Below are 13,791 nucleotides of genomic sequence, written 5' to 3' on the forward strand. Positions count from 1 at the left end.
CTGAATCACCTGTTGTCTAGTTTAATCACATGATGCAAGACATTCTCAAACACATTTCATTCTTAAATCTGTTTCATATATACAAATCTAATTTCTAGACCTAAATGGACAGTAGATTTTAAATAAACAGAATAGCTGTGTAAAGCATGTTACTGTACCTGTAACAGACAGAGTGATTAAACAGATCAACACTATATATAATATCACTGTACCTGTAACAGACAGAGTGATTAAACAGATCAACACTATATATAATATCACTGTACCTGTAAGACAGTGATTAAACAGATCAACACTATATATAATATCACTGTACCTGTAACAGACAGAGTGATTAAACAGATCAACACTATATATAATATCACTGTACCTGTAACAGACAGAGTGATTAAACAGATCAACACTATATATAATATCACTGTACCTGTGACAGACAGAGAGACTCCAGGATCACCAGTATATAGAATGTTACTGTACCTGTGACAGACAGAGTGACTCCAGGATCACCAGTATATAGAATGTTACTGTACCTGTTACAGACAGAGAGACTCCAGGATCACCAGTATATAGAATGTTACTGTACCTGTTACAGACAGAGAGACTCCAGGATCACCAGTATATAGAATGTTACTGTACCTGTGACAGACAGAGTGACTCCAGGATCACCAGTATATAGAATGTCACTGTACCTGTTACAGACAGAGTGACTCCAGGATCACCAGTATATAGAATGTTACTGTACCTGTTACAGACAGAGTGACTCCAGGATCACCAGTATATAGAATGTTACTGTACCTGTGACAGACAGAGTGACTCCAGGATCACCAGTATATAGAATGTCACTGTACCTGTTACAGACAGAGTGACTCCAGGATCACCAGTATATAGAATGTTACTGTACCTGTTACAGACAGAGTGACTCCAGGATCACCAGTATATAGAATGTTGCTGTACCAGTGACAGACAGAGTGACTCCAGGATCACTAGTATATAGAATGTTACTGTACCTGTGACAGACAGAGTGACTCCAGGATCACCAGTATATAGAATGTTACTGTACCTGTGACAGACAGAGAGACTCCAGGATCACCAGTATATAGAATGTTACTGTACCTGTGACAGACAGAGTGACTCCAGGATCACCAGTATATAGAATGTTACTGTACCTGTTACAGACAGAGTGACTCCAGGATCACCAGTATATAGAATGTCACTGTACCTGTAACAGACAGAGAGACTCCAGGATCACCAGTATATAGAATGTTACTGTACCTGTTACAGACAGAGTGACTCCAGGATCACCAGTATATAGAATGTTACTGTACCTGTTACAGACAGAGAGACTCCAGGATCACCAGTATATAGAATGTTACTGTACCTGTGACAGACAGAGTGACTCCAGGATCACCAGTATATAGAATGTTACTGTACCTGTGACAGACAGAGAGACTCCAGGATCACCAGTATATAGAATGTTACTGTACCTGTGACAGACAGAGTGACTCCAGGATCACCAGTATATTTCCCTCCAGTCTGATCTGTTATAAATCTGAACTTGTACGTAGCTGAGTCTCTCTCTCTCAGGTCTGTGATTCTCAGGGTGTGTCCATTCTTCTTATCACTATGGTAAGTCACACGACCTTTGTAGTCATCACTCAGACTCAAAGGATTCCCCTTTTTAGTGAACCAGTAGGTTGATGTGACTGTACCACTGGGATATCTGATAGAGCAGGACAGCTCAACTGTTGACCCCTTCAAGACACACATACTCTGAGTGGGGTATGTAACACTCCAGCCATTCTGACCCAGTACCACTGAAACACAGTTAGACATCACAAGGACGTTACATTAAGTTCAAGGTCTTTTGACTCAGACTAACACTTTGTTCCATAGTTGCTGAGTTGAGACATTGATACTCTTTGTTTGAGTGAGAATGGAAACAACAGATAAGCTTCACTCAGTGAGGTGTGAAAGACAACTGTTTATAGTGAAGTGGAGACACCTAATGTGTCGTCAGTAGAACATAAAAATGGTTATGCTTTTAGAAATATCTGTAGTTTCACAAACCGGGCAACTAAAAGATAAGAATGAGACCATACCTGCTACAGACCAGAGAAAGACCACCAACACACTTCCTGCTGTTCTCAAGGACATTGTTGCATCTCCCACCCTGCAGTCTTAGAAACATAAACAACAACTCACTCTATAGCTGGTGAATAACTCCTCCTGATACATTGAAGTAGAAACTGTAAATGGGGTACAGGGCCTCATTACTGAAAATGAACCAGGCTCATATTGTGTTGTGTTGTATTGTGCTATATGGTTGTCTATGTGAATACTGTCTGTCTGGAAGTCTATTGCACTATGTATGTAATGTGTGTGATGTGTTGCATGTCTGTCTACGTCTGTCTATTTACGATCACATGCTGTATGATGAAAGAAAAAAAGATCTAATGGATAAAATAAAGTCATAATCATCATCATCATCAACAACAACAACAGTCACTTATTGAACAGATGTGTAGTACTGTAAACACATATTTCTACATTGATTGTTCTGAAGCTGTTTTATCCTCAGAACCCCAAATATAGGAGGATAAATGTTCAATCCTCTACGGTCCATCAAGCTGTACAGCAGCCTAAAGACTGACCACCAGGTTCAATGATAGCTCCTATCCCCAAGCTGTGAGGATAAACAGTAAGTGACTCTCACTCACACATACACACACACACCACACCTTTTATATAATAATTATATGGACTGGGGGCCCTGATCCTAGATCAACACTGTGGCAATATGACACTTTATGAATACTGGCCCTGATGTAATCACCAAAACACAGCTCAAAACATAACAAGAAGTAAAATTATACATTACCCTCAAGAATATGACTAATGACTAAAAACAAATAACCAAAAACTATATTTCAAGATATCAAGAGTACTTACAGACTGAAGGGGAGAGGTCTTGTACAGTGAGTCAACTGACTGGTAGTGAGTGGGAACTGCTAGTAAGTGTCAGTTCAGTGGTTGATACATATTTATAGTAGTCAGAACACAGAACGCTGATACAGAACTGTCCTTTCCTTCCTCTTTAAGACATTAACATGCATGAGGACCAGAACAACACGTCAGAAAGAGGTGTTACTGTATTTCAATAGAAAATGTACAACAGACTGAATATCTAGTTGACTTTCTTCATTTGAGGAGTGGGTTTACATTTTCTAAATGTGGCCCATTTCCAATGTATTATATTGACTAAATACAGAATCATGTTTACTGTAGCCTACTATATGGAATGTTTATAATATATTAGAATGTGTTGCCTTGTCCCTCTGAGTTCTACATGGAACAGGTCAAAGTTCCATTTACATTTGGTCAGTTCCATGATGTCATTCATTCTATTCTACAAACCCATTCAATTTACTCTCATCAAAGTGCTACTGACGGAACATTGTTCTGGACTAGATCTCCGCCTAGTGGCATCTCAACATTACTGCAGCCGTCAAATATTTATGTCCTCAATAATGTTGGACTAATAACAACATTACAAACTGTAAATGAATCAGATAGAATGGTGAACAACAACAAAAACTATATTTCAAGATATTGTCAAGTGTACTTACATAGTGAAGGGGAGAGGTCTTGTACAATGAGTCAACTTACTGGTAATGCATGGAAACTGACAGTAAGTGTGAATTCTGTGGTTGATACATATTTAAAGTAGTTAAGACACAAGTATCTGATGCAGAACTTCCTTCCTCTTTAAGACATTAACATGCATGAGGACCAGACCAGCACGTCAGAAAGAGGTGTTACTGTATTTCAATAGAAAATGTACAACAGACTGAATATCTAGTTGACTTTCTTCATTTGAGGAGTGGGTTTACATTTTCTAAATGTGGCCCATTTCCAATGTATTATATTGACTAAATACAGAATCATGTTTACTGTAGCCTACTATTTTGAATGTTAAATAATATCTTATAATGTGTTGCCTTGTCCCTCTGAGTTCTACATGGAACAGGTCAAAGTTCCATTTACATTTGGTCAGTTCCATGATGTCATTCATTCTATTCTACAAACCCATTCAATTTACACTCCTCATCAGCTGCATCAAAGTGGTACTGAAGGTTCCAGTGTTCTAGACCGGAGCTCTCCCTACTGGCATCTCAACATTACTGCACCATCCTAATGATAATGTCCTCAATAAAGTTGGACTAATAACAACATTACAAACTGTAAATGAATCAGATAGAATGGTGAAACACAACACTGGCTACTACTTAACAAATTCAGCAGTCAGGAAAGAGGAAATCAAGACGGCTCTTCCGACCTCGTCAGTTGGCTGTTCAGTTTTGAACGTGTTTTTACAACTCTGCGGAAGTCTTGTTTAGTTTCAGCGTGCTTAGGTTATGAAAGTTGATCTCCTTTGTTATCGCGCTCCTCCTGACGAGTTTGGACCATTCTATCCTCTGATCTAATCGATTACTAGCAACATTGTTACAAGTTTTTGTCAAGCAAACAACCGAGGATTGTGTCAGACGGGCATATGCACGTTCAAGCCTGGACGCAACAGCTAAGACCATCTCTCTTTCTTCTTCAGTTCATTACACTGAATATGTTCTCTTTGTGCTGCCCTCTCTGTTATGTTCAGTGCCTTCAGTGTACTAATAATGCACTTTAGGACTGTTTGACCTTTTAGTTGAAGGGTGATGGCGTGAATTTGTTTTGAACTGTATTGATTTTGTGTGGGACTATCGACATTTGGCCAAGAAGAGTTTTGGACATTTTAATGACTTTTGTCTATACACACACACATTCATACCCGTGGATTGATGGCAGCATTCACGCAAAACTGAACGCGCGAACCACTGCTTTTAATCAGGGCAAGGTGACCGGAAACATGACCGAATACAAACAGTGTAGTTATTCCCTCCGCAAGGCAATCAAACAAGCTAAGCGTCAGTACAGAGACAAAGTGGAGTCACAATTCAACGGCTCAGACACGAGAGGTATGTGGCAGGGTCTACAGTCAATCACGGACTACAAAAGGAAAACCAGCCAAAAATCACGATGCCTTGCTCCCAGAGAGACTAAACAAGTTTTTTGCTCGCTTTGAGGACAATACAGTACCACTGACATGGCCCACTACCAAAACCTGCGGGCTCTCCTTCACTGTAGCCAACGTGAGTAAAACATTTAAACGTGTTAACCCTTGCAAGGCTGCAGGCCCAGACGGCATTCCCGGAGGCGTCCAAAGAGCATGCACAGACCAGCTGGGTGGTGTGTTTACGGATATATTCAATCAATCCTTATCCCAGTCTGCTGTCCCCATATGCTTCAAGAGGGCCACCATTGTTCCTGTTCCCAAGAAAGCTAAGGTAACTGAGCTGAATGACTACCGCCCTGTAGCACTCACTTCCGTCATCATGAAGTGCTTTGAGAGACTAGTCAAGGACCATATCACCGCCACCCTACCTGTCACCCTAGACCCACTCCAATTTGCTTACCGACCCAATAGGTCCACAGACGACGCAATCGCCATCACACTGAACACTGCCATAACCCATCTGGACAAGAGGAATACCTATGTAAGAATGCTGTTCATTGATTACAGCTCAGCATTTAACACCATAGTACCCTAAAAACTCATCATTAAGCTCGAGACTCTGGGTCTCGAACCCGCCCGGTGCAACTGGGTCCTGGACTTCCTGACGGGCCGCCCCCAGGTGGTGAGGGTAGGAAACAACATCTCCACCCTGCTGATCCTCAACACTGGGGCCCCACAAGGGTGTGTTCTGAGCCCTCTCCTGTACTCCCTGTTCACCCATGACTGCGTGGCCATGCACGCATCCAACTCAATCATCAAGTTTGCAGACGACACTACAATGGTAGGCTTGATTACCAACAATGACAAGACGGCCTACAAGGAGGAGGTGAGGGCCCTCGGAGTGTGATGTCAGGACAATAACCTCACACTCAATGTCAACAAAACAAAGGAGATGATTGTGGACTTCAGGAAACAGCAGGGTTACGGGTTAGATACGTCTACATCCTGTGGTTTCCACAAAGTGTTTTAAAAGGATCCCGGGGACATAATCTTCTCCTTATTGGTACACTCAGACCTTATGAACAACCAGGACCAAAAAGGTCAAATAGGTTGTGCTTATATTTGTCCTGTTTCAGATGTAGGTGTGTAACCTGTACAGTGTGTGTGTGGTGTGAAATGGAAATGTGTTTTTTGCATATCCCACTCCCACTGAGACACCCTCAGGGAGGAGAAAGGGTTGCATATTCAACTGTTTCTCTGTTAGAAAATGGACAAGAACAAAGATGGTGTGGTCACCATTGAGGAATTTCTGGACAGGATGCCCATATTTAGCCCACAGCCTCCACCCCTAGCTCTCCTCTATCCCCAAACACAGACTCATTAGGGCTGTCAGGGGGGTAAAACGTACCCCTTCATGGATCTCCACTCTCCCATCCGGTCCAATATCTACTGTTTGTTTATGGAATTCTGTGTGATTATTTAGTTAGTTACTAACTAAATAAGCCAATTTGTGTATATTGCTGATTCGTTATGGAAACCAGAGTTCGTGCAGATAACCAAGACTTTTACGACGTTCAGATGAGACTGAGGTCAAGAATAATGGATGACTGAAATGTAAGATATTTTTAGATCTGTAAGAGTTATTTCGGAAGACGGAACTCCTTTAAATAAGCTTCTCTGTGGTGCCCCAGGTTATTAGTGAGTTAATTGTTGCATGATTTAATTGATTATTTGATTGAATTAAACATTAGGTAATGGATTTGATAAAATAGCATGTCATCACATTAATGACAGTCAGACACTACAAAGTGATAAGAAACGTTGCATCCGAACATTGAGGTAAAATATTACCATAACTTTGTCATAAAACCAATAATAAATGTATATGAACATATCAGGTAAATATGATGTATCATCTTACAGTACTGTATACTGTAATAGAATAGTACAGTACTGTATGTAATAGAATAGTACTGTATACTGTAATAGAATAGTACAGGACTGTAGAATAATAGAATAGAAACAGTACTGTATACTGTAATAGTACAGTACTGTATAATATAATAGAAAAGATATGGTATTGTATAATGTAATAGAATAGAAACAGTACTGTATAATGTAACAGAATAGTACAGGACTGTATAATGTAATAGAATAGAAACAGTACTGTATACTGCAATAGAATAGAAACAGGACTGTATACTGTAATAGAATAGTACAGTACTGCAGAATGTATTAGTATTGTAGAATGTATTAGTACTGCAGAATGTATTAGTACGGTATACTGTAATAGTACAGTACTGTATAATGTAATAGAATAGTACTGTACTGTAGAATGTAATAGTACAGTATTGTAATAGTACAGTACTGTAGATGGTAGTAGAATTGAAACAGTACTGTATACTGTAATATAAAGTACAGTGCTGTAGAATGTAATAGTACAGTACTGTAGAATGTAATAGTACAGTAGAATGTAATAGAATAGTACAGTACTGTAATAGAATAGTACAGTATACTGCAACAGAATAGTACTGTAGAATGTACCGTAATAGAATAGTACTGTAGAATGTAACATAAGTGTACTGTACAGGACTGTAGAATGTAACAGAATAGTACAGTACAATAGAATGTAATAGTACAGTAGAATGTAATAGAATAGTACAGTACTGTAATATAATAGGACTGTATAATGTAATAGAATAGTACAGTATACTGCAACAGAATAGTACTGTAGAATGTACCGTAATAGAATAGTACTGTAGAATGTAACATAAGTGTACTGTACAGGACTGTAGAATGTAACATAAGTGTACTGTACTGTAGATTGTAACAGAATGGTACTGTAGAATAGAAGTATTGTTCCTGTGAGCGAACATCAAGAAGTAATTAAAACATATTTATAATGTTCTCAGCCTTCATATAAAATATAACTGTCCATCGAGGCTATTTCAGAAATTCAAAGCAAAGTCATTGTGTTCAGATTCTGTTCCATGTTACTTAAAAAATGAATGGAAAAATATTTAACATACAAATTATTTACAAGGTTCCCCCTCTTATTCATCATCGTTTAAAAGGCTAAACTGACCCTAGATCAGCACTGCAACTAAGTGTGAATACTGTAGTCGGTACTGAAACTACCGAGGTTACCTAGCCAGCTACACGTTCAAAGTCAACAACGCAGCCACTGCTAGCTAGCCTACTCCACCAGCCAGCAGTACTGTATCATTTTAGTCAATAACATTTTTGCAACGTAAGCTTAACTTCCTGAACATTCGAGACGTGTAGTCCACTTGTCACTCCAATCTCATTTGCATTAGCGTAGCCTCTTCTGTAGCTTGTCTACTATGTGTCCGCCTATCCCTGTTCTCTCTCCTCTGCACAGGCCATACAAACGCTCCACACCGCGTGGCCGCTGCCGCTCTAACCTGGTGGTCCCAGCGCGCACGACCCACGTGGAGTTCCAGGTCTCCGGCAGCCTCTGGAACTGCCGGTCTGCGGCCAACAAGGCTGAGTTCATCTCAGCCTATGCTACCCTCCAGTCCCTAGACTTCCTGGCGCTGACGGAAACATGGATCACCACAGATAACACTGCTACTCCTACTGCTCTCTCCTCGTCTGACTACGTGTTCTCGCATACCCCTAGAGCATCGAGCCAGCGGGGTGGTGGCACTGGAATCCTCATCTCTCCCAAGTGGACATTCTCTCTTTCTCCCCTGACCCATCTGTCTATCTCCTCATTTGAATTCCATGCTGTCACAGTTACCAGCCCTTTCAAGCTTAACATCCTTATCATTTATCGCCCTCCAGGTTCCCTTGGAGAGTTCATCAATGAGCTTGACGCCTTGATAAGTTCCTTTCCTGAGGATGGCTCACCTCTCACAGTTCTGGGTGACTTTAACCTCCCCACGTCTACCTTCGACTCATTCCTCTCTGCCTCCTTCTTTCCACTCCTCTCCTCTTTCGACCTCACCCTCTCACCTTCCCCCCCTACTCACAAGGCAGGCAATACGCTTGACCTCATCTTTACTAGATGCTGTTCTTCCACTAATCTCATTGCAACTCCCCTCCAAGTCTCCGACCACTACCTTGTATCCTTTTCCCTCTCGCTCTCATCCAACACTTCTCACTCTCCCCCTACTCGGATGGTATTGCGCCGTCCCAACCTTCGCTCTCTCTCTCCCGCTACTCTCTCCTCTTCCATCCTATCATCTCTTCCCTCTGCTCAAACCTTCTCCAACCTATCTCCTGATTCTGCCTCCTCAACCCTCCTCTCCTCCCTCTCTGCATCCTTTGATTTCCTCTGTCCCCTATCCTCCAGGCCGGCTCGGTCCTCCCCTCCTGCTCCGTGGCTCGACGACTCACTGCGAGCTCACAGAACAGGGCTCCGGGCAGCCGAGCGGAAATGGAGGAAAACTCGCCTCCCTGCGGACCTGGCATCCTTTCACTCCCTCCTCTCTACATTTTCCTCTTCTGTCTCTGCTGCTAAAGCCACTTTCTACCACTCTAAACTCCAAGCATCTGCCTCTAACCCTAGGAAGCTCTTTGCTACCTTCTCCTCCCTCCTTAATCCTCCTCCCCCTCCCCCCCCCCCCCTCCTCCCTCTCTGCGGATGACTTCGTCAACCATTTTGAAAAGAAGGTTGACGACATCCGATCCTCGTTTGCTAAGTCAAACGACACTGCTGGTCCTGCTCACACTGCCCTACCCTGTGCTTTGACCTCTTTCTCCCCTCTCTCTCCAGATGAACTCTCGCGTCTTGTGACGGCCGGCCGCCCAACAACCTGCCCACTTGACCCTATCCCCTCCTCTCTTCTCCAGACCATTTCCGGAGACCTTCTCCCCTACCTCACCTCGCTCATCAACGCATCCTTGACCGCTGGCTACGTCCCTTCCGTCTTCAAGAGAGCGAGAGTTGCACCCCTTCTGAAAAAACCTACACTCGATCCCTCCGATGTCAACAACTACAGGCCAGTATCCCTTCTTTCCTTTCTCTCCAAAACTCTTGAACGCGCCGTGCTTGGCCAGCTCTCTTGCTATCTCTCTCAGAATGACCTTCTTGATCCTAATCAGTCAGGTTTCAAGACTGGGCATTCAACTGAGACTGCTCTTCTCTGTGTCACGGAGGCTCTCCGCACTGCTAAAGCTAACTCTCTCTCCTCTGCTCTCATCCTTCTAGACCTATCTGCTGCCTTTGATACCGTGAACCATCAGATCCTCCTCTCCACCCTCTCCGAGCTGGGCATCTCCGGCACCGCGCACGCTTGGATTGCGTCCTACCTGACAGGTCGCTCCTACCAGGTGGCGTGGCGAGAATCTGTCTCCGCACCACGTGCTCTCACCACTGGTGTCCCCCAGGGCTCTGTTCTTGGCCCACTCCTATTCTCGCTATACACCAAGTCACTTGGCTCTGTCATATCCTCACATGGTCTCTCATATCATTGCTATGCAGACGACACACAATTAATCTTCTCCTTTCCCCCTTCTGACAACCAGGTGGCGAATCGCATCTCTGCATGTCTGGCAGACATATCAGTGTGGATGACGGATCACCACCTCAAGCTGAACCTCGGCAAGACGGAGCTGCTCTTCCTCCCGGGGGAGGACTGCCCGTTCCATGATCTCGCCATCACGGTTGACAACTCCCTTGTGTCCTCCTCCCAGAGTGCTAAGAGCCTTGGCGTGACCCTGGACAACACCCTGTCGTTCTCCACCAACATCAAGGCGGTGACCCGATCCTGTAGGTTCATGCTCTACAACATTCGCAGAGTACGACCCTGCCTCACACAGGAAGCGGCGCAGGTCCTAATCCAGGCACTTGTCATCTCCCGTCTGGATTACTGCAACTCGCTGTTGGCTGGGCTCCCTGCCTGTGCCATTAAACCCCTACAACTCATCCAGAACGCCGCAGCCCGTCTGGTGTTCAACCTTCCCAAGTTCTCTCACGTCACCCCGCTCCTCCGCTCTCTCCACTGGCTTCCAGTCGAAGCTCGCATCCGCTACAAGACCATGGTGCTTGCCTACGGAGCTGTGAGGGGAACGGCACCTCCGTACCTTCAGGCTCTGATCAGGCCCTACACCCAAACAAGGGCACTCCGTTCATCCACCTCTGGCCTGCTCGCCTCCCTACCTCTGAGGAAGCACAGTTCCCGCTCAGCCCAGTCAAAACTGTTCGCTGCTCTGGCACCCCAATGGTGGAACAAGCTCCCTCACGACGCCAGGACAGCGGAGTCAATCACCACCTTCCGGAGACACCTGAAACCCCACCTCTTCAAGGAATACCTGGGATAGGATAAAGTAATCCTTCTAACCCCCCCCCTTAAAAGATTTAGATGCACTATTGTAAAGTGGTTGTTCCACTGGATATTATAGGTGAATGCACCAATTTGTAAGTCGCTCTGGATAAGAGCGTCTGCTAAATGACTAAAATGTAAAAAAATGTAGTCCTGTGGCTCAGTTGGTAGAACATGGTGTTTGGGTTCAATTCCCAATGGGGCCACCGGCATGAAAGATGGATCCACACATAATAACTCACTTTGGATGAAAGCATTTCTAAATGGCATATCATGATATAGTATTATAACACTTAGTTGGACTAGACAGGTCCAGATATACAAGGTTTCTGTCAAACTTGTTGTGTTCAGGTCTTCTTGGTTCTGGGTTTGTTGTGTTCAGGTCCTCTTGTTTCTGGGTTTGTTGTGTTCAGGTCCTCTTGGTTCTGGGTTTGTTGTGTTCAGGTCCTCTTGGTTCTGGGTTTGTTGTGTTCAGGTCCTCTTGGTTCTGGGTTTGTTGTGTTCAGGTCCTCTTGGTTCTGGGTTTGTTGTGTTCAGCTGTTCTGGGTTTGTTGTGTTCAGGTCCTCTTGGTTCTGGGATTGTTGTGTTCAGGTCCTCCTGGGTTCTGGGTTTGTTGTGTTCAGGTCCTCCTGGGTTTGTTGTGTTCAGGTCCTCTGGGTTCTGGGTTTGTTGTGTTCAGGTCCTCTGGGTTCTGGGTTTGTTGTGTTCAGGTCCTCTGGGTTTGTTGTGTTCAGGTCTTCTGGGTTTGTTGTGTTCAGGTCTTCTGGGTTTGTTGTGTTCAGGTCTTCTGGGTTTGTTGTGTTCAGGTCCTCTGGGTTCTGGGTTTGTTGTGTTCAGGCCCTCTGGGTTTGTTGTGTTCAGCTCTTCTGGGTTCTGGGTTTGTTGTGCTCAGCTCTTCTGGGTTTGTTGTGTTCAGCTCTTCTTGGTTCAGGGTTTGTTGACTGTACTGTAGAGAACAGAGGAGTCCTCCTCAGCTGCTTGTGCTGCTGTGGGTCTGAAGAGAGAGAAACAGAAATTAAACAGAATCTGCATCCCCCCAAAAAACCTTCATATACTCTTTATAGTGCATTACTTTGACCAAGGCCTATATGGCTCTGGTGAAAAGTAGTGCACTAAATAGGGAATAGGGTTCCATTTGGAACACAGAACAGTTCATCAAAACCACCACTCTCTCATTATATTGTTGGGTTTGTAAGGAAATTACATCGCTAATGGCCACTGAGGGTCAACTCTTTCACTTATTAATGACATCATGGTCTTCTCGTCCAATAAGCAGCAGCATATGAATGAGCTGTAATCAAGAATATAGCTTGTTTACAACCAAATCTAAAAACATATGTAACTGGAATGTTATAGGAGGGTCCAGATTTTTTGGGGGCGAATTCACTCTTTTTTGAGGAACTATCCCCAAACATCTATTCACTTCCTCATCCTCGTTGTTCAGTGGGCTCCAAAAACACCCCCAAACATCCTTTAAGAAACAAAAAAGCTATACATAGTCTATAGTGAGTGATGCATGTCTTTAGATGTTGTACAAGTGAAATTGTGTCATTCAGAACATTATCTGCAACGTTATGTTCCATGTTGTTGAGACTTGAACGATGCCTCTCGTCCGTTCTAGCAGCATGATACACAGAGAATAGAACAGTTGGACGGGGAAACAGCACGAGTCACACAAAATGGAATATAACGTTGTGGATAACGTTTGGAATGACACAATTTAATGTGTACAACTGTTACATCTAAAGACCTGCATCACTATACTGAGATATTTCTGTTTCTAAAAGACAGTATTTGGGTGTTTTTGGAGTGTTTATCTTTTTTCAGAGCCTCCGTACTGCACAACGAGGATGAGGAAGTGAATTGCTGGTTGGGGTAAGTTTCTCTAAAACAAGTGAAGTCGCAATAAAAGGTGTCTGGACCCTTCTATAACATTTACATCAAAAACTGAAATTTGGTTGTAAAAAAAGCCAACTTCTCCTTTAATGTGGTGTATCCATAATGCTCTACAATTGACTCTGTTATTTTAATGGCAGAATATGCTCACCGGTTGGCAGCACTGGGGAGGTTGAATTTCACAGCATCGTACTGGACATCCTCGTCCTGTTTCTGGGGTTGATGCAGTTGGACGGTGGAGTACAGAGGCACTTCCTGGTTTTTGGAGCGAGAGAAGTGGACACTGGCATAGTGAACATCATCCTGGTTGACGGTGGTTGCTGTCTTTGCTGCAGTAGAGGTCATGGCCATGCTTGAGACGTTTTCATACACTGGACTAGAGTCTCCCTGATGGAAAGAGAGGACAGACAACATAATGAGTAGAAATGTTCCACAAAGCAATACAAATAATCTGATTGTAACAGACTCACCTGTACATTCTCTGATATGTCTCTTGTGTCAGAGGTGGATATGGAGGACTTCTTCCTGGTTTGCACATTAATGAATACATT

General features: G+C 43.4%; 1 protein-coding gene and 1 long non-coding RNA gene across 3 annotated transcripts in view; both read right to left on the minus strand.

The window, feature by feature from the left end:
• Positions 1–2,471, minus strand: part of LOC106601629 (sialoadhesin) — a 7,455-nt gene extending 4,984 nt beyond the window's left edge. For both annotated transcript variants that reach the window (XR_014379647.1, XM_082958675.1), the window contains exons 1-2: positions 2,100–2,471; positions 1,485–1,814 (exon numbers count right to left, since the gene is read on the minus strand). Coding sequence is in view for 1 of the 2 variants with exons in the window: in XM_082958675.1 (XP_082814801.1) it covers positions 1,485–1,814; positions 2,100–2,154 (385 nt within the window). In the remaining variant the exon portion in view is untranslated. The remainder of the gene's footprint in view (positions 1–1,484; positions 1,815–2,099) is intronic.
• Positions 2,472–11,374: 8,903 nt separating this feature from the next.
• LOC145859415 (uncharacterized) lies at positions 11,375–13,767 on the minus strand. Its single transcript, XR_014379648.1, has 3 exons — positions 13,711–13,767; positions 13,392–13,627; positions 11,375–12,338 (listed from the first exon to the last, which is right to left on the minus strand). It is a non-coding gene; the product is annotated as an uncharacterized LOC145859415 (long non-coding RNA).
• Positions 13,768–13,791: the final 24 nt, after the last annotated feature.

The sequence above is a fragment of the Salmo salar genome, chromosome 12 (genome assembly GCF_965601325.2).
Source record: "Salmo salar chromosome 12, fSalSal1, whole genome shotgun sequence".
NCBI lineage: Eukaryota > Metazoa > Chordata > Actinopteri > Salmoniformes > Salmonidae > Salmo > Salmo salar.